General features: G+C 42.2%; 1 protein-coding gene across 2 annotated transcripts in view; it reads right to left on the reverse strand.

Annotated features, from left to right (window-relative positions):
* The window catches only part of ido1 (indoleamine 2,3-dioxygenase 1), a 73,350-nt gene that overhangs the window by 42,268 nt on the left and 9,327 nt on the right, over positions 1 to 21,755 (reverse strand). Inside the window, exons 1-3 of one of the 2 annotated variants that reach the window (XM_041210140.1) lie at positions 19,809 to 19,948; positions 17,285 to 17,380; positions 12,064 to 12,183 (exon numbers count right to left, since the gene is read on the reverse strand). In XM_041210140.1, coding sequence (XP_041066074.1) covers positions 12,064 to 12,183; positions 17,285 to 17,380; positions 19,809 to 19,907 — 315 coding nt within the window. In that variant the 5' untranslated portion in view covers positions 19,908 to 19,948. Of the gene's footprint in view, positions 1 to 12,063; positions 12,184 to 17,284; positions 17,381 to 19,808; positions 19,949 to 21,755 lie in introns of those variants that run through there. The other variant, XM_041210141.1, reaches the window with a different exon arrangement.

Below are 21,755 nucleotides of genomic sequence, written 5' to 3' on the forward strand. Positions count from 1 at the left end.
GAGCATGGGGCCTAGAAAGCTGAAGGCTACATGGCTGGCAGTAAAGGACTGATTTCTATTGCTCGGTATGACATTGTCTTACAGACAATGTCCCAGACCTCACCATCACCATCTCTGGGTATGTCCTACCGGCAGGACAGACCCAGCAGAGGTGGCGGCACAGTGGTATACAGTCAGGAGGGAGTTGCCCTGAGAGTCCTCAACATTGACTCTGGACCATATGAAATCTCATGGCATCAGGTCAAACGTGGGCAAGGAAACATCCTGCTGATTCCCATGTACCGCACTCCCTCAGCTGATGAATCAGTGTTCCTCCATGTTGAGCACCATTTGGAGGAAGCACTGAGAGTGGAGAGGGCACAGAATGTACTCTGGATGGGGAACTTCAATGTCCACCGCCAAGAGTGGCTCGGCTGCACCACTACTGACCAAGCTGGCTGAGTTCTAAATGACATAGCTGCTAGACTGGGTCTGCGGCCAGTGATGAGGGAACCAACAAGAGGGAAAAACATACTTGACCTCATTCTCACCCACCTGCCTGTAGCAGGTGCATCTGTCCATGACAGTATCGGTTGGGGTGACCACCACACAGTCATTGTGGAGAAGACATCTCACCTTCAAATTGAGGATACCCTCCATCGTGTTGTGTGACACTACCAGCATGCTAAATGGGATAGATTTCGAACAGATCTAGCAACTCAAGACTAGGGATCTACGAGGCGCTGTGGGCCATCAATAGCAGCAAAAATGTACTCAAACACAATCTGTAACCTTATGGCCCAGCATATCCCCCACTCTACCTAAGAAGATTGCAGGAGGGCATGCCAGGAGCAGCACCAAGCATACCTAAAAATGAGGTGTCAACTTGGTGAAGCTACAACACCGGACTACTTACATGCCAAACAGCAAAAGCGGCAAGTGATAGACAGAGCTAAACGGTCCCACAAAAACGGATCAGATTTCAGGCAATTTAATTCACTCCACTTGATGTCAAGAAATGGCTGAAGGCACTCACCCAGGGAGCCTATGGACCTTGACAACATTCCACAATAGTACTGAAGACTTGTGCTTCTGAATTATCTGCACTCTTAGCCAATCTGTTCGAGTATAGCCACAACACTGACAACAACTCAGCAATGTGGAAAACTACTCTGTCCACAAAAAGCAGGACAAATTCAAACTGGCTAATTACTGTTCTATCAGTCTATTCTCAATCATCAGCAAAGTGATGGAAGTGGTCCTCGACAGTGCTATCAAGTGGCACTTATTCAGCAATAACCTGCTCACTGATGCCCAGTTTGCATTCCGCCAGAGCCACTCAGCTCCTGACCTCATTACAGCCTTAGTCCAAATGTGGACAAAGGAGCTGAACTCAAGAGGTGAGGTGAGAATGAGCGCCCTTGACATCAAGGCAGCATTTGACCAAGTGTGGCATCAAGGAGCTGAAGAAAAACTGGAGTCAATGGGAATGAGGGGGAAATCTCTCAGCAGATTGGAGCCATACTTCACACAAAGGAAGATGGTTGTGGTTGTTGGAGGTCAATCAGCTCAGTCCCAGGACATCACTACAGGAGTTCCTCCGGGTAGTGTCCGAGAATGATCTTCAGCTGCTTCAGCTGACCCTCCCTCCATCATAAGGTCACAAGTGGGTATATTCGCTGATGATTGCACAATGTTCAGCACCATTCACGACTCCTCAGATACTGAAGCAGTCTGTGCCCATATGCATTAAGAACAGGACAACATTCAGGCTTGGGCTGATAAGTGGCAAGTAACATTCACGCCACACAAGTGCCAGACAATGACCATCTCCAATAAGAGAGAATCAGCCATCTCCCCTTGACATTCAATGGCATTACCATCACTGAGTTCCCCCACTATCAATATCCTAAGGGTATGGCCTGAATTTTTTGCTTGTCGGGCACACGCCATCGGCGGGTCCAGAAGTGGATGGGAAATAGGCCTCGACCCCGATCAGCCGCCGACCGCAATTTCATGCTGGATGGCCAAACAACAGCCAGCCAGCGTGAAATGCACGCTCAGAAAGGCTCAGCACTGCCGGTGGGGGCGGGAAAAGGGCGGGCGCCGACGTCACTGCGGATGTGGCCAATTGGCTCGTCTGCCAACCGTAACAGTGGCTGGGTGACGAAAAATCACTTTCAATTGCTTCCTTAATGGGCTTTATTGTCTCCTTAATTGTCGGCGGGTACACTTCCGACTGCCATGCATGCCCACTGACCTGAAGATTGCTCGTGTGCAGGATGACATTGGGATGCTATCCCGATATAATTTTGCCCAATTTCACGTCCGTTCGGGTTGGATGCGCGCCCACCTGCGAGGTGTAAAATTCTACCCTATGTGTGTGTGTGTGTGTGTGTGTGTGTGTGGTTCTGTGTGTGGCTGATTTAATTAAATTAGAAATGGATAGACTGCAAGGTTGAAATTATCAAAAGAGTTAGGTGTAAAAAGGCATTTGATATGCTATTGAGTGAGCTAGGATAAAGTCAGCACATAGGGTGTGAATGAAATTTGCATTTTTATTACGTTGATTTTTTTCCAAAAGTGCTGACCATACTGACAACATAAAAGCTTTTTATGTTATGGGAATAGTTAATTCCAATGACATGGGAGAGCAATGGGATTTGCAGATAAAAGAGGAAGAAATATATTTAAAGAAGGATGGAAGGTTGTATGAGGGGTGGCTGTATGAGATCTGAAAGGTACACCTTGTGAAACAGACTTGGGAAAAATTCTTTAGCCACTTTGTAGAAGTCTGCTGATCCAGTTTCCAGTTGCCTTAAACGGTTGTGTAACTGGGAGACTGGTTAATAAGGAGTTTTGGGAATTGTCATAATACTAAGTAACTATGTAACTGTAATCTTGTGTATGTGTTTTATTTTTTCTTTTGTTAATAAATGTTTTAATTTAATTTTTTAAATCGCTAGTGGACTCATTACTTCTGAATTGAGTGCACAAACCTTCTCGTAATAAATACAAATTGCAAAACCATTGTGATAGTGTGGCCAAGTTTCCCGTGTGGATTGTGTCAGCCTGGTAAATACCCCCTGCCATATCTTAACAAAACTGGGGGCTGTTCGCAGGATTTTTGAAATTCCTTGTTTGGCTTGGAGTTGGTGACTCTTAAGGCTACGAGTAAGAAGAACATTGCACTCAGGAGTTGGTATGGAGGGATTTTAAAGTGGTGAGACTACAAATATGGCTTTAACCATTGCCAAGACTTTTCTGGGAGCAGAAGATATAACCCTGATTGGATTACAAAAAGTAACAGAGGTTAAGTTAACAGAATTGGCGGATAAGTTGCAGTTGGGTTTAACCGCAAGGGCAAAGAAAGCGGACATAATTGAAGTAATAGCGCAGCATTTGAAATTGGAGAGCGTACCTGAAACTAGTGAGTCACAGCTGGAGGTAGTGAGACTTCAGTTACAAATGAAGAAGCTTGAACATGAACAAGCAATGCAAATGAAAAAACTTGAATTAGAGGCAGAGGAAAAGGAAAGAGAAAGAGCATTTCTACGGGAGCAAGCAGAAAGACAGGAGAGAAAGAAAACAGGAATGGGAATTGGAAAAGAAAAGTTAGCAATGGATGAAAGAGAAAAGGAAAGAAAAAGACAATATCAGCTTAAAAAGCTGGAAGTTAAAAACGTGAGCTTAGATGCTGAGGAAGATTCTGATTGGAAATGACCACTTTCAACTTAACATACAATGGGGAGATGTTTGAATTTGTACAAACTCTTCTGAAGTTTGAGGAAAGGGATGTAAAGGCATTCTTCATTTCATTTGAGAAGATAGCTAAACAGATTAAATGACTACAATAAACCTGGACATGGCTTTCACATTCTAGGTTGGTAGGTAGAGCTCATGAGGTACAGGCACAGCTGTCAGAAGAAATATCAGTGATTATGAGGCAGTAAAAAAGGCTATTTTGAGGGCATATGAGTTAGTTTCTGAGGCAGAAAGTTAGGAATATAAGGAAATATCCTGGTCAGACTTATATTGATCTTGAGAGAGTAAAACAAAGTAATTTTGACTGGTCATACAGGCATTAAAGGTAGAGGCAACATATGCAGCTCTTAGAGAAGTGATTCTTTTGGAAGAAGTTAAAGGTTCAATTCCTTATGTAGTTAGAACTCCTGTGGAAGAACAGAGGGTTAAAACAGCTAGGCAAGCAGAACAGAGAGCTGATGATTATGAGTTAGTCCATATTGTCAGGAAGAGATATTGATGTATATAATTTTGATGGAATTTTTTTTTGAAATATAGATTTAGTCTGTGTGTGTCTTAATTGGATTAAAGCCAGCTAGTCTGGGTGCTTTGATGTATAGTAGTTTTGAGATGTAAACAGTGGTGGAGGATACATTTGCATTTTGTTAATAGACCATTCATGAGTGGCAGTGAAATCTTGCACCTAGCTAGGAGACACCAAGCAATGTTTATATTACTAATAAAATCGGTACTATAAAAGGGGTTCAAAGGGCCTGGTGATACAATGAGAATTTACATTCAAAGAGAAATGCTGGGTATAACAGAAAGGAATTTGTGCATGAAGGTCAGAGGCATGTAAGATCTAAGCCTGTAAGCCTATAACTGTCTGCAAAGGAACCAAATTGAAAGGAACCTCATTTTGAATTCTTATGTGAAAACACTTTGCGCCTGGTGTCTGTTTAAACCTACTGGTTATTGTTGCCCTAGTGGAGATTAATTTGGGAATTTGTTAAAAAATTATGATAGTAGTAATTTGTACTCATATGTATGTGTTTCATTTGTCGTAAAATAATACATATTTCATTTAATTTTATATAAAAACTGCTTGAGAAATGGTGGTCTTATTCCTGAATTTAGAGCTGCAACTTAACACATACCAATTGAAAATATAGTTTATGACAGTTCTTTAAAGTTTCCCTTTGGGATTTTAAATAACTCAGCCTTTACAAACTGCTGTGTCATAACAATAGATCTAAACCTTTTTCTCGTCACCCTTTTAAATCCGAGAAGGAAAGAAAGTGGGAAGGTGAAAGGAAGGCAGGGAGTCAAGGAAGAGAAGGAGCAGTTGGAAATTTTCACAAGTTTCTCCTCAGACCAGAAAGGAAGGTGCTGAGGGTAAAAGTGGCACTCGAAAACTAAGATGTTCTCACTGTAATAAGTTGGGGCAACACAAAGTCAAGGTGTTGAAGGTTACAGGGAAAACCTATTGCAGTAGTTGTAACACAGAAAAGTTCTGGAAATAAGAGAACTGTGGGTTCAGAGATCCAGAAGCAAGAAAAACCAGTGGTTTATGTGCAGGTGAAGCAGGAAGAATCAGTGATATGTAAAAAAGTGGGAATGTGTTCACAATTTATCCAAGCAAGTGCTGAAGGGCAAGGTACAGAAATGTTTAAAGATTTTGTCTGTGAAGGGAAAGTCTTTCCATGTGTGCAGGGTGGAGCAGGCAAAGATATTACAATTTTAATGGATACAGGGGCTAGTCAATGTTATATGATAGTGCTTTTTGTTGTCCAGAGGGAGTATTGCAGGAAAGAAAGGTAATAAGTGGAATTCATGGAGATGCCAAACCTATTCCAATGTGGGAGGTGAATTTAAAAAGTAAGTTGAAAGCAGGTGAGGTGATTGTTGGAGTAGTGGGAAAATTGCCCAGTGTAGGAGTTCAGTTTGTCTTAGGTAATGATATGGCTGGGTCACAGATGTTATTGATGCCTGCTGTAGTCGAGCAGCCTGTGGAGGTGCATTCAACAGAGATATTGCAGAAAGAACATCCTGGGATGTTTCCAGATTGTGTAGTAACGAGATCAAAAACTCAGATGTTGAAACAGGAAGAGGGGGAATCTAAAAGGGAGGGAAAAGATGCTGATATTCAATTAGCTGGATCGATCTTTGAAAAGATTGTGCAGGAAAAGAATGTTGAAGAGAATGAGATGGAAGTGTTTAGTTCCGTTAAACTGGTAGAGTTACAGCAGAAGGATTCACAAATCAAGGATTTATATCAGATAGCCTATTTGGAAAAAGAGGCGGAATGTATTCCAGAATGTTATTACCTTAGAGGTAATGTGTTAATGAGGAAGTGGAGGCCATCTCATGTTCCAGCATATGAGAAATGGGAGGTAGTATATCAAATAGTTATACCATCTGGATACAGAAATGAGATATTGGGAGTAGCTCATGAAATTCCAATAGCTGGACAATTTGGGAATTAGGAAATGCAGGTGAAAATACAAAAAAAAATCTATTGGCCTGAATTGCATAAAGATGTAGTCAAATTCTATAGATCATGTCACAAATGTCAGGTGACAGGAAAATCTCAAGCAGTGGTTAAATTGGCTCCTTTAATTCTGATTCAAGCATTTGAGGAACCTTTTCCCAGGATCCTGATTGATTGTGTAGGACCCCTCCCAAAGACTAAAAGTGGAAATCAGTACTTGCTGATGATGAACAAGGTTTCTGGAAGCGACACCTTTACAAAATATTACAGCAAAGAGAATTGTAGAGGAGTTGACTAAATTTTTAACAAGATATAGGTTACCAAAAGAATGTTGAAGAGAATGAGATTAGAGTTTGAATTTCATGTCACAGCTGTTTAAGAAAGTAATGACCAGGCTGGGGATAAAACAGTCTAAGTCATCAGCTTATCATCCTGAATCACAAGGTTCTTTAGAGAGATGGCATCAAACTTTAAAAATTATGATGAGACTTTATAGTCAAGACTATCCACAGGACTGGAATCAGGGGATTCCATTCTTGTTATTTGCTATTAGGGAGGCTCCTGATGAATCAAGATTTAGTCCTTTTGAATTTGTACATGGAAGTAAGAAGACCACTTAATTCAGGAGAAACTAGTGGGTCAGAATTTGGAAACTACTTTCTTGGATTATGTGACAAACTTCAGAGAAAGATTGAACAGAGCATGTGAGTCAGCAAAGGAACATTTAAAGAGATCACAGCAGGGGATGAAGGCAAAGGCAGATAGGAGGGCCTAAGCTCGTAGTTTGGTTGCTGGGGGAAAGTGTTAGTTTTGTTACCAGTGTTAGGTGAACCATTAAAGGCAAAGTTTAGTGGGCCTTACAGGATTGAAAAGAAGTTGAGTGAAGTAAATTATTTAGTTAATACTCCAGATCAAAGAAAGGAGCAGAGGGTGTGTCATGTAAATATGCTTAAAAAGTACTTTGACAGGGAAGACAATCAAAAGAAAGTATTAGTGGTGGTAGAGAAGCAGGAAGAAGTAGAAATGAAGGATTCTGAAATTGATTTTCCTTTAATCAAATTGGACATTGAGGGGTACATAAAAATTTAAATGTAATATTGAGTTACCTTCCAGACAAGTGTCAAGTGATTTGGAAAAGCTGGAGAACACAAATTTAGCTAAACATAATGCAGATGTGGGTGATTCAGTTTCAAAAAGGCAACATCCTTATAGATTAATTCCAGTAAAATTATTTCAAGTACAGAAAGAAATCAAATTCATGCACCAGAATGACATCACAGAGTCTAGCTGCAGTAACTGGAATTCACTTATTGTGATGGTACTGAAGCCGGCTGGAACACAAAGACTGTGTGTGGATTATCGAAAAGTAAATGTTTTCATGGTTGGAAGAGTGTATTGAGAAAGTAAGACACTCAGAGTTTATCACTAAGATTAACTTGCTACGAGGATATTGGCAAGAACTGTTAGCAGAGAGAGCAAAAGAGATATCGGCTTTTGTGACACCAGATGGACTATATCAGTATAAAGTTATGCCATTTGGTACTAAGAGTGCATCAGCGACATTGCAAAGGCTGACAAAGTAATTGCAGGACTGAGCAGTTGTGCTGTTTAAATTGACGACTTGGTAGTTTTCAGTCAAATGTGAGAGGTACATTTACAACATCTGAAAGAACTGATTGACTGCAAGAAGCTAATTTGGTGCTGAACTTGACTAAGAGTGAATTTGCAAAAGTGCAAGTTACATATATAGGCCATACAATTGGACATGGTCAGGTGGCTTCAAGAGATGTGAAAGTAAAAGCCATCATGAATTTCCCAGTGCCTACAACAAAACAAGAAGTTTTGAGATGTCTGGGCATGAGTGGATTTTACCGGAAGTTTGTACCAAATTTTAGCAATGTGGTTGTTCCATTGACTGAACTAAGAAAAAAGAACAAGAAGTTTCAATGGACACAGGTGTGTCAGAATGCATTTGACAGTTTAAAAACTGTGTTGACTACTACACAAGTTTTGGCAGTACCTAATTATGCCAAGCAGTTGAACTTGGCAGTGGATGCAAGTGATTTGCGTATTGTGCTGTGTTGTTACAGGAAGATGAAACTGGAATTGAGAAACCAATAGGATATTTTTCACAGAAGTTGAATGTGCATCAGGGAAGATATACAACCATCGAAAAAGAGAAAAACAGAAATACCTGGAAAAATTCAGCAGGTCTGGCAGCATTGGCAGAGAAGAACAAAGTTGACGTTTCGAGTTCTCATGACCCTTTAACAGAACTAATTAGAAATAAGAAAGGGGTGAAATATAAGCTGGTTTAAGGGGGAGGGGGGAAGAAGGGGTGGGGGATGGGGGGTTGTTGGGCCAAGCAAGCAGTGATAGGAGCAGATAATCAAAAGATGTCACAGACAAAAGAACAAAGAGGTGTTGAAGGTGGTGATATTATCTAAAAGAATGTGCTAATTAAGATTGGACAGCAGGACGAGCAAGGTAGCCCTAGTGGGGGTGGGGTGAAATAAACCATGGATGGAATACATTTAAACATAATGGAAATAGGTGGGAAAAGAAAAATCTATATAAATTATTGGAAAAAACAAAAGGGAGAGGGAAGAAATGGAAAGGAGGTGGGGACGGAGGAGGGAGTTCAAGATCTAAAGTTGTTGAACTCAATATTCAGTCCAGAAGGCTGTAAAGTGCCTAGTCGGAAGTTGAGGTGCTGTTCCTCCAGTTTGCGTTGAGCTTCGAAAAAAGAGACTCTAGGTCTGGTATTAGCATTGCAGCATTTCGAGGTTTATGTTGCAAGCAATTCATCATGAACAATTGTTTATACAGATGACAATCCTTTAAAAGTTCTGGTCAAATTTTGAGACCTGAGTGCAAGACTGTTCTGATGGAGTTTGTTACTGCAACTGTTTAATTTACAGATCATACATGTGACTGAATGAGAAAATCTAATTGTCAAGAGTTTAAAGTTCAAAGGGAATTGGACATTTGAAATGTGGACACTGAATTGAAGTGACCTCTGTTGATACAAAGGATTTTTATATCTTGTTATATTAATGCATGCACCTGGTAATGTAATAGTTTGTGTATATAATTAAGTATAGTAAGTCATTTAAGATGGGTTGAGAAAATGAAGCCATCTTTTAAAATTAATATGGTTCATTTTTCCAGAAGGATGGAAGTGCCACGAACTATCATATTTTTCATAATATTATTGTGGGATATTGTAAAGTAAACGCATGTGTGTGTGTGGTTGATTAAAGTAAATTAGAGATGGGTAGACAGCAAGGTTGAAATTATTAAACGAATTGGGTGTAAAAGTGCATTTGAATGCTGATGAGTGCGCTCGGATAAAGTCAGCAGATAGGGTGTGAATTAAATTTGCATTTCTAGATAAGGGGTATAGTGGTTGGATTTTCAAAGAAACATGAAAAGGTTTTTACGACTGGCAATATAAATAGGGCAAGGTTATTACATTGATTTTTTTCCAGAAGTGCTCACCATAATGACAACATAAAATATTTTTATATTATGAGAAAAGTAAATTCCAAAGACATGGGGGGAACATTGGGATCTACAGATTAAAGAGGAAGAAATATTTACAAAGAAGGATGGAAGGCTGTATGAGGGGTAGCCATATGAGATCTGAAAGGTACACCTTGTGAAACAGACTTGAGGAAAAGCCCTTCGCCACTTTGGAGAAGTCTGCTGTTCCAGTAAACAAAGTTGTGTTAAAATCCTTTGGAATTCCAATCTTGAGTGGGTGCTTGTGGTAACCTTGCTGGATTGTCTGTATAAATATAAAATCTATTTTGGATTGTCGCCTTAAAAGGGTGAGTAGTTGGAGAAGTTTGGGAATTGTTATAATATTAAGTAACTGTATGACTGTAACCTTGTGTATGTGTTTTATTCTTTTCTTTTGTTAATAAATGTTTTAATTTAATTTTTAAAATCACTGAAGGTGTTAGTGGAATAATTACTTCTGAATTCAGTGCACAAACCTTCTCATAATAAATATAAATTGCAAAACCACTGTGATAACATGGCCAAGTTTCCCTTGTGGATCTGGTCAGCCTGGCAAATACCACCTGCCATATCATAACAGTCCCCATTGACCAGAAACTGAACTGGACCAGCCGTATAAACACTGTGGTTACAAGAGAGGTCAGGGGCTGGGAATTCATCTCCTGACTCCTCCAAACATGGGTGTTGGAATACTCTGCACTTGCCTGGATGAGCGCAGCTCCAACAACACTCAACGAGCTCAAAACCATCCAGGACAAAGCAGCCCACTTGATTGGCACCCCATCTACCACCGTCAATATCCATTCCCTCCACCCCCGACGTACAGTGGTAGAAGCATGTACCATCTACAACATACACTGCACCAATTCAACAAGGCTCCTTTAACAGCACCTTCCAAACCCGCAACCTCTACCATCAAGAAAGCCAAGGGCAGCAGATGCATGGGAATACCAACACCGGCAAGATCCATTCCAAGCTACACACCATCCTGACTTGGAACTATATCGCCATTCTTTCACTGTCGCTGGGTCAAAATCCTGGAACTCCCTCCCTAACAGCACTGTGGGTATACCTACACCCTACGGACTGCTGTCGTTCAAGGAGGTGACTGACCGCCACCTTCTCAAGGGCAATTAGGGATGGGCAATAAAAATGCTGGCTTAGCCAGTGACATGTACATCCTGTGAAAATAATTCTTAAAAATCCTAAGAGAGTTGCCCTCTGATAATGATAGAGGAAAACATTCTTTTCCAGCAGTTCATTTCACAACTGAACTGATTTTTAGATCACTTCATTAAGAATCAACCACACGGTTTGGAATTGGAGTCATAAAAAGATCAGACCCAAATAACGGTGAGCAGATTCCCTTCCTCGTGTGACAGGAGTTACTCTGTTGGATTTGTCTAGAAATCTGGTGGCTCTCATGATTCATATGCTATCCCACAAATTATTATTTTTACAACCTGACATATTGGGATTCCTTATCTCTAGTTTGCTAGCTCAACCTCAACAATACTCATGCAGTGTACATTTGTGTTCTCAGGAATTGACATGTCTTTCAAGCTGCTGAGCAAACCTTGATGTTCTCATCACTAATGAAAAAACATTGCCTAAAATAGTCCTCTACAAACTTCTATTTGTACAAGATTCAAACAGGACAAGCCAGGAAATAGGTAAAATCTTATCAAAATTAATTTTCCTGGGCATAGGAACAAGGCTGGACACTCCTGTCCCAAGAAACCTGATGAAGCAACAATATCTTATAAGACTTACAAACCTCATTGTACGAAACACAAAAAGAGCTGATGCTCATGCAGTGGTGTGTAGGAGGGCGAAGCCATTGTAGGGCTTAGTTGTAGGAAATGAAACTGCACCTGAACATCTCTGCAAGTGATTTTTAGATCTCTTCAGTGGAGATGATGCTAAAGGACAAATGCTGTGTGGATCAAGACTCGCTCTAAGCCACTCTTCCGTATCTCCCTGCAGCCTGAAAGATCATGACATTTGGAAATGTCTTTGAGCAGATAACTGACCTATTCTTCTGCCCAGGGAAAAGCCAACAGTAAAATAGAAGTAAAGTATGAAAAAAATAAAACAAAAGGCATTGGTGAGTAAAGCAGATAATCATAAAAGTTTTTTTCTCCCAGTTTTCTCATTTCCCGATCCTTCTAGACAATTGCTGTGTTTAAAGAAGTGCAACAACTACTTAAGGTTCACAAGGCTGAATTAGACATTTGAAATGTTAGGAAATGGTTTCACTGCTAGATCTGACCATAGACTGGCTTTCAATTAAGTATCATAACATGAGATATATGCATTCAAACCTTTGCAGTGTTGTGTTCTCCCTCCTGCCACACATAGCCCATTGTAATAAAGCTGAGTGCCATGTGTGCCAACCGCAGCTGTTTATACCCAACTAGAAAATCTGTGCTCAGAAGTTGCATCTGTTAAACCAAAAAGATAGAAATATAATTCAAGAGTCATACTGGAATTTACCCTCCACCCCCTGCACATTCTCCAGTTTTTAATCCAGTTCTCCTGCCTAATGCCAGTTTGCACCATGCTCTCCTGAGGGCCATGACCCATTTGCTTCCAACCACAATGGTAATCCACCAGTACCTCACTTCCATGTGAGCTTGCATGCTGAGTATCAGCAGGCAATTGACTGAAAGGGATGTAAGGTGAGATTTCTTCTGTCCTCATTTCAGTGTTTGTATGTGCTCACTGGACAACAGGTTTCACTGAGTAGGGATCAGGATTGAAACAAGCTAAATTTGTCCATCTGGAACAGTTTAAAAAATTATCACTTGCAGCATCCTCAAATATCATCCAAGATCAGTGGGTCCCATAGTTAATTTCAACCCTATGTTAACTTAGCTGATGACAGGGGAGGTGGCAGGAGGGGCTTTCATGCTCCTGGGCTAGGATAAAGAAAAATCAGTCATTGATCCTACTCCTGGTCCCTATACAATAACACCAGCTGACAAATATGATTGTTGGATCGAGACAAGAATTCTCAATTCTGATGTTCCAGTAGTAGCCTGCAAGCCTTCAATGTCTAGGGCTGGATTTTATGCCTCCTCCCCTCCACCCCAGTCTGCTGGACATGTTTTCGGTATGAGGGCATGTAAAATATGGGGGGTAGCTAGCACCACCACCTTCCCGCCCACCCACGACCAGGTCTCAATAATATGGTGGGTGAGTAGGTGCTGAAATTGGAATCCCGCCCATCTTTTTTAAATAAATAATTGATGAACAATTGTTACAAGGCCAATTAATCCATATTTCACACTGCCCATGACATGAAACGGTTGACATGGGCAGATGGGAGTGAAGAGCCCGCTTTTGAAATTTTTTTTTGTAAAGGCAGGAAGGCGGAAGCACAGGGGGCACCCCTCACTAGATGTTACCTTTGCTGCTCCCATATGGCCTCCAAAACTCCCCAACCTCCTCCCTGGGATGAGGGTCAGGGAGAGAAATCAAAGGCCCGGTTTCTTCTCTTGTTTCCAGGCCCTTGTTCCCCCCTTCCCACTTTAACCCTTCCCCTCATTCACGCATGATGTTTTTACCCCTTTCAAAATTCATCAATCAATTTACCAAACAATCGTAGAAAAGACCCTGTAAAATGATAATACTCATTATTGCCATCTGGTTAGACATGTATATGCAGCATGGGTCATTAATATTAAGAGCAGCAATGATATAATGCTGTGGTAGTTTGTGTGCACCCTAAAGGCAGTACAAATTTTACTTAAACAGCATTGTGCAAGATTGTTAATTTGACATGAAAACATCCCATTAGTTATTTATAACACTGTGCAGACAATAACACTTTTGGTGACTGCCTCAGCCTTCAGTAACATGTTATGCACATTGCACCAGATGGAAATGGTGACAGTAAATTCATATTTGGGGGAAAGATTCAATACCAGATAATCTGTACAAGATCTTTCCATTCTGTAGAAGTAGAAAACTTATTTTCTGGGTGGATAATTGATGTTATACAATATAATTATTTCATACAAGGGGTGTAATTGGATTCTATTTCATTAGTTCACAGGGTAGAAAGATCAAATGACTCCCGAGCAACAAAGTGGAATGATTGAACAACACTTCACTGTAAGTGAGAAGCATTGGAGTCCTTGGGTGTCTCTGTGTAACACAACTTTTAAGAGGCCTGAGGAAAAAGACTGAATAGTTCACAATTATATCTGTTTTTATTTGATTGTTCCTTCACACTGCAGCATATTTTCCATACCTACAATACAACACAACTTTATCACGTTATTTCAAACCTCAAAAAAGCACCAAGGTAAAGTGGGATAATAGGTAAGTAGACAAAAGGACAAGATTGAAGTCAATGGAAAAGACTTTTGAGAATTATATGCAATGCAAAGCAGATTCAATGTACTGATTCACCATGAGCCCATTAAACACTCCTGTCCTGGCAATTTTACCCTACAAAGCCTGCTCACGGTATACTTTTATTAGCAACAAAAGAAACAGAACTCCAGCCTTGATTCCACCCTCTGCTTGCAAGATAATTATGGATGACAAAGGCTGTATAGCCCAGCTCTTCTCATCCAGAATGAAATACGAACATACATATTAGGAGCAGGACTAGGCCATTCTGGCCCTCCAACTGCCCCCCTAACCCCACTCCAATCTCCCACCACCCCCTCCCCTCCCACCTCACCAACACACCCCCTCCAACCACTGCCCACACAACCCTCCATCCCCTGCCCAGCCCCTCAAAACTCCCTGTCCCACTTCCCCTTCCTCCTCCAACCTCCCACCCCATTACCCACCTCCAACCTCCCTTTCCCCTCCAACCTCTCAATTCCCACCCCATCACCTCAACCCCCCTCCAACTTCACCCTCCCAGCCCCACCTCTCGCTCAAGCCCTCCTTCAACCTCCCCATCCCCAAAACCCCCTCCCAACCTCCCACCTACCTCCCCAACTCTCATCCCCCTCCAATCTTCCCCCCACACCCCCTCCAGCCTTCACCCCACCCCTGCAACCTTCAGCCCCCACTCTCTCCAAACTCCCCCCTCACCCACCCAACCTCCCCTTCAATTCCCCTTGACCCTCCTCCAACCTTCCCCTACCCCAACCTCCCTCCCACCACTCCTCCAACCTCACCCCACACCTCCTCTCCAACCTTCCCCCACACCTCCACTCCAACTTACCCCAATCCCCTCCAATCTTGCTCCTCACGTCCCTCCAACTTTCCACCTTTTCCAACCTTCCCCGAACACACCCCTCACCTCCAACCTCCACCACCTCCCTTCCAACCTCCCACCTGCACCTCCTCCAACCTCCCCCTACCCCCCGCCTCCCTCCCAACCCCTCTCCCACCCCTCCTCCAACCTCCCCCCGACACCTCCCATCCAACCTACCCCACACCTCCCCTCCAACCTCACGCCATCTCCTCAATCCCGAGAATCAGTTGAGAAGCTGGGCAAGGCACCAGAAGGCATTGAGACCCATTGAACTGTAACTTTGCAGGATCCAAGGATCCATTCTTTCCATCAGCTGAAGTAAAGAGAAAAAGGAAGCCAGGATAAAAGCAAAAAACTGCGGATGCTGGAAATCCAAAACAAAAATAATACCTGAAAAAACTCAGCAGGTCTGGCAGCATCTGCGGAGAAGAACACAGTTAACGTTTCGAGTCCGTATGACTCTTCAACAGAACTAAGTAAAAATAGAAGAAAGGTGAAATATAAGCTGGTTTAAGGGAGGGTGGGACAAGTAGAGCTGGATAGAGGGCCTGTGATAGGTGGAGATAGCCAAAAGATGTCATAGACAAAAGGACAAAGAGGTGTTAGAGGTGGTGATATTACCTAAGGAAATGTGCTAACTAAGGGTAGAAAGCAGGACAAGCAAGGTACAGATAGCCCTAGTGTGGGTGGAGTGAGGTGAAGGAATCGAAAAAGGCTAAAAGGTAGAGATAAAACAATGGATGGAAATACATTTAAAAATAATGGTGGGAAAAGAAAAATCTAAACTCTCTCCTCCATCCCCACCCTCTTTCCGATCCCCCCTTTTTTTTCCAATAATTTAAATAATTTTGAAAGAGCTATTCAATTAATCCCATTCCTCTGCTTTTTCTCCTGTAAATTTCTTACCTTCAAGTACTTCTCTTTTGAATGTTACTAATGAATCTGCTTCCACTATCCTTTCAGGCAGTGCATTTTTAAAATCTACCTCTTTGATCAAGCTTTTGCTCATGCGTGCTGATATTGCCTTATGGCTCAGTATCAGATTTTGATTAATAACCTTGTTGTGAGGCACAATGAGACAGTTTGCTATGTTTTAAGATACAAATTGTTGCTGTTGTATCTGAACTCATCATGAATCTGTGTTGAGAAAGAAATACTTGATTTTGTTTGCACACACCAACCGGATGGAGAAGATATGCTGTGTGCTAAACAATGTTAAAGAGTAGCAATTATGCCGCTCCTAACCATGCAAATCTTGCCCAGTTCCATGTCAGATTTAACCTGATGAGTTTGATGTAAGGTAAAGCATTAGCAGGATTTGTGAATTAAAATAACTGGCTTCACACCACTTGAAAAGAATAACCTGTACTGCACCACTGTGTTGTCATACTAGTTTTCTTTACGGCTTTTTAAGTGGCAATGACCGAATAGGGAATTGTGCACAATGGAATTGCACAAGGAGCTGAGGTGGGACAACCTAAACTCATTTCACATTGGACCTCTATAGCCAACTGAAAGAGAGAAGAATTTCATTTAGACAGCCTAAGTTCCAAAACTGAAAGCAAAGTTTACCAACCATCATGCCACCCAGTAGCTTTTCTTGCCTATCCTTTGGGTTGTGAATGCTTATTTTCAGAATCACAGAATCACAGTGCAGAAGAGGCCCTTCAGCCCATCGAGTCTGCACCAACATGTGAGAAATGCCTGACCTACCTATCTAACCCCATTTACCAGCATATGGTCCATAGCCTTGAATGTTATGACGTGCCAAGTGCTCATCCAGGTACTTTTTAAAGGATGTGAGGCAACCCGCCTCCACCAACCTCCCAGGCAGTGCATTCCCAGGCTGAGATTGATTTTGGGTCTCTCGAGGAATCATTGGACATGGTGACCAGCCAGGAAAGTATAGTTGAGGCACAGGATCAACCACGATCATAATGATAGTGACACAGGCTCGAGAGGCTGTACGGTCTACTTCTGCTCCTGTTTCTTATGTTGTCCCTTCCCCGCTGCTCTCTATATTGATCACTCCTGGAACATACTCTGCTGTAAGAAGCATATTTTGGGGGCAATTTAAAGTTTCATCGTCAGTCAAATTGGACAATAAATATTGATCATCATTTTGTCTAAGGAGAACATTCTGAGTTGTATAGTACAATACTATAGGGTAAAATACTGTTGGCAACATTTCTGCTAGTAATAGTGAAAGAAAGTTGAGACAATAAATTAAACTTTACACAAGAAGCACATTGGTTTATATACTATTTTTCCTACTCTATGCACCATTCATGCATTAAAAGTGTGGTAAATGAAGAACCTACATTATTCACTTCATACCGAAGCTGATGATGTTCAATCAGGTAGATTAAGCTGTTTGCGATATCCATCCAAGGTTGGTAGAATTTCGGGAGGTCAGACTGGTAAGAAGAATATAATTATTAACCAAGTGAGCTGAATGTAAATTTCGTAGCTTGGATTAGCAAAAAAATTATTTGTGTGGGTGAAAAAAAAGTTACAAGTGTTTTTTTCTAATTAATTTCATCCCTTAATTTCCAACTTGCCATTAAATAGATAAATTTATGGTGCTTTTCCATAGACTAAGTTGACACGGTGAACTTTTGAGTTCACTAATGTTGTTAAATTATCGGTGTTCTTACATTGGAGCAAAAATGTGAACTAAAATGCTGAGAAGGTTCCTCTTGGCTTCCAGGCAAATTATAAGCTTCTCCCTATTCACTTCAACTCTGAACATGTCAATAATTCTGGCATCAAAAAATAGATTTTTTTTTTTGTTTGAATATTTTACATGGGGTAATGGTCTTGACGAGTTATGTGGATATATTTTGGGGTTGTTCGTCTTCCAGAAATGAAAATTGAGAGAGGTGATTTGATAGACGTGCTCAAAATAATGAGGAATCTAAATAAAGTAGATTGAAAGAAACTGCCTTAAGGTTCCCTTTTTTACTCAGCTGAGAGTTACAATCTGGAACACACTGCCTGAAGGGGTGATGCAGTCAGATTCATTCATAGCTTTTAAAAGGTAATTGGATAAGCAACCCAAGAGCAAAACAAATTGCAGGGCTGTGTGGAAAGAGCAGGGGAGTGGGACTAGACTAAATTGCTGTTGCAGAGAGTGGGCATGGGCCCAACAGGCCAAAAATACTCCTTCTCTGATGTAACCATTCTATGATGCGATATAAGTGGAAATACAGTACACCTGTTTCTTTAGAAAAACAGTCACTTACAAGTGGATCTAACACTGAGGGGGAAAACGCATTTTAAAAGATTTTCCACATAAATATATTTGCCATATAAATATATACATATAAAATATATATTTAAAAGCTGCCTCAAGACACATTTAAATGGAAAAAGATCAGCAAGATTACTATTTTAGCAAGTTTCAATGCACTTTGAGTTCTGACAGCAGTTGACTTTGAAATGCCAACTAAAGAGCAAAACTTTGGGCCAATACAGATACAGATTCAGTCAGAGTTACGATATTTTTATCTTAACAAGAGGCACGGATAAAGTAATGGCATAACACTTGCAGTATCAGATGAGTGTGGCACTTTTGATTTGAAACTGTACAAATAAAAAATTATAGAATTGTTACAGTACAGAGATATGCCATTCAGCCCAACGAGTCCATCCCAGCTGCCTGTAAAAGCAATCCAGATAGTCCCCTTCCCCATCTTTACTCTTAGCCCTGCAATTTTTTTCCCTTCAAGTCTATCTAATTTCATTTTCAAAGCCATGATTGAATCTGCCTCCAACACACTCTCATGCAGTGGATTCCAAATCTTAACAACTTGCTACATAAGAACGTTTTTCCTCATGGAATCATAGGATGGTTGCAGCATAGACGGAGGCCATTTGACCCAATGTATCCGTGCCAGCTCTCTGCAAGAACTATGCACCTAATTTGCTTATTTTGCCAATCGTCTTATCTCTTTGTCCTCTGGTTCTTGAACCATTCCTCCAATGGGAACGGTTCCTATCTATCAATTCTGTATAGACCCCTCATGATTTTGAACACCTCAGTCAAATCTCTTCTTAAACTTCTTTGCTCTGCGGAGAACAATCCAGATTCTCAAATCTATCTATCCTTCATCCCTGAAACCATCCTGTAAACGTTCACATCCTTCCTAAGGTCCAGTGCCCAGAATTTGACACAATACTCCCATTGTGACTGAACCAGTGTTTTATAGAGGTTAAACATAATTTCCTTGTTTTTGAACTCTATGTCTCTACTTATAAAGCCATATTGAAGACAAAGTTCCTGGTCTGTTAAGTTTTCCACAGTACTGATAGTTGGTTCTCAATGTGTTCCACCTGTTTCTAAATTCAGCTCCAAATTAATAAGCTGAGGGCTTTGAAAGCATGCAAAAAATATGTCTTCAACTTTAAGATAAAAGCAAAAAACTGTGGATGCTGGAAATCTAAAACAAAAATAAAAATAAAAATATCACTGGCTCTCTATCCAGCTCTACCTGCCCCCCCCCCTCCCCCGCCAACCCTTAAACCAGCTTATATTTCACCTCTCTTCTATTTTTACTTAGTTCTGTTGAAGAGTCATACGGACTCAAAACGTTAACTGTGTTCCTCTCTGCAGATGCTGTCAGACCTGCTGAATTTTTACAGATATTTTTATTTTTTTTTATTTTTGTTTTGTCTTCAACTTTACCTGTTCTCATGATTGCTAAATCTTGGAGAGAAAAGCCTGCATATATTAATTTTAAAAATGCGCTTCTTCCATTACACACTGAAAATCTGTGGAACAAATGGAAGTGGAACATGAAATTGCAATTCAAAATTTGACACAGTAGAAAAACAAATACATACCAGTGGATCTGGTAAAACAAATCCCCACTCTTTAGAAATATGAAATTCATCTAGATTTAAGCAATTTGCGCCTCTCGCCTTCTTTTCTTCCTTGTTCATTGCTTGACTAGAAATAGTGATATTTCTCTTTTTTAGCAATGTTGGAATATTCTAATTGCAACTCTTGTTTTCAGATCTGTTTCAAACACAGGCAGAGCAGTCAGCAGAAAGACACACAACAAAGTGTGATGAACATTGGACTTTACTCTAGATCTAGAATTGGTTGGTTTGGATGGCCAATGTTGTATCTTGTTTCATGGGCAATCTTGAAGCTCCCTGAAATGACTGGCTGAAATTTAAAATTCACCTAGGGGCGTTATCAGAGACAGCCAAATGACATTTACACCAGATTAAATGAAATGCTCCACTAGACCAAAAAAAGAGATAAGTCAGCTGCTTCAAAAAAAAGGGACATGAAGTACCCATGATTGTTTATTTGTATTTTGTCTATTACATTACATCCATAGGATCAAATATTCTGCTGCCTGTTGATCTCCAAAAAGCCAAACCTGAGCAAATGCATGAGTAAAGCTGGTAAGAGATCAGTTTTCTATCACTGGTGTTGCTTCTCTTCAAATGTGTCTACTAATAAATAAATAACAGAAATTGCTTTTTAATGGGTGTTGGCTAAGTGCAGCAGGGCAGACATTATCCTAGGTGCAGTCCTCTGTGATACAAAGGCTCACGTGTTCTAATGCAAACAGCATGAGACAGTAAAACTTATTTCCCCTGTGTGAGCAAAGAATGGCCCACTGCACAAGACAATGGAAATTGTCAAAAAAACAAAAACAGAATTACCTGGAAAAACTCAGCAGGTCTGGTAGCATTGGCGGAGAAGAAAAGAGTTGACGTTTCAAGTCCTCATGACCCTTCTGTCTCCCCTCCCCTCTCCCTCCTTCACTCCCTCCTACCTCCCCCTCTCCCTCCCTCCCCCTCCTTCCCTCCCCCTCTTTCCCCTCTCACTCCTTCACTCCCCCTCCCTCCCCTTATACCTCCCTCCCCTCACTCCCCCTCTCCCTCCCCTCCCTCCTCCCCTCCGCCTCCTTACCCCCATGTACCCCTCTCCCCCTCCATCCCGCCTCCCACCCTCTCCTCTCCTCTCCCTCACTCCTCCCCCTCCCTCCCCCACTCCCTCCCTCCCGCTCCCTCATTCCCTCCCCCTCATTCCCTCCTTCCCTCCCTCCCTCACTCCTTCCTTCCCTCCCTCCCCTCCCCCTCCTTCCCCCCCACCTTCCCCTCCCCTTCCTTCCCTCCCTCACCTGCCCTCACCCCTGCTCCCTCCCCCTCATCTCCCCTCCCTTCCCCCTCCCTCCTCCTCTCACCTCCGATTCCTCCTTCCCTGCTCCCCTCTCCAACCTTACCCCCTCCTTTCCACCTCCCACCCTCTCCCCCGCCACTCCCTCCCTCTCCCACCGCCCCCTCCCTCCCTCGTGCTCCCTCCCTCCCGTGTCCCTCCCTCCCCCTGCCTCCCCCTCACACTCCCTCCCTCTCCCCTACCCCTCCCACCTCCCCCCTACCCCTCTCCTCTTCCTCACCCGCTCCCTCTCCCCGCTCTCTCCCTCCCTCCTGCTCCCTCCCTCCTCCCCCCACCACTCCTTCCATCGCTCGCTCCCTCCCTCCCCTCTGCTCCCTCCCGCCCTCCTGCTCCCTCCTTCCCCCCCACTCCATCCCTCCCTCCCCCCTCCCTTCCGCACCGTCCATCCACTCTCCTTCTCTCCTCCTCCTTCCCTCCCCCTCCATCCCTCCTCTCCCTCCCCTGTCCCTCCCCCCTCCCTCCCCCTTCTTCCTTTCCCCCTCCTTCCCCCCTCCTTCCCCTCTCCTCCCCTCCCGCCTCCTCCCTCCTCCTCCCTCCTCCTCCCCCTCCCTCCCCCCTCCTTCACTGCTCCCCTCTCCAATCTTACCCCATCC

This window comes from Carcharodon carcharias, chromosome 17 (assembly GCF_017639515.1).
Source record: "Carcharodon carcharias isolate sCarCar2 chromosome 17, sCarCar2.pri, whole genome shotgun sequence".
NCBI lineage: Eukaryota > Metazoa > Chordata > Chondrichthyes > Lamniformes > Lamnidae > Carcharodon > Carcharodon carcharias.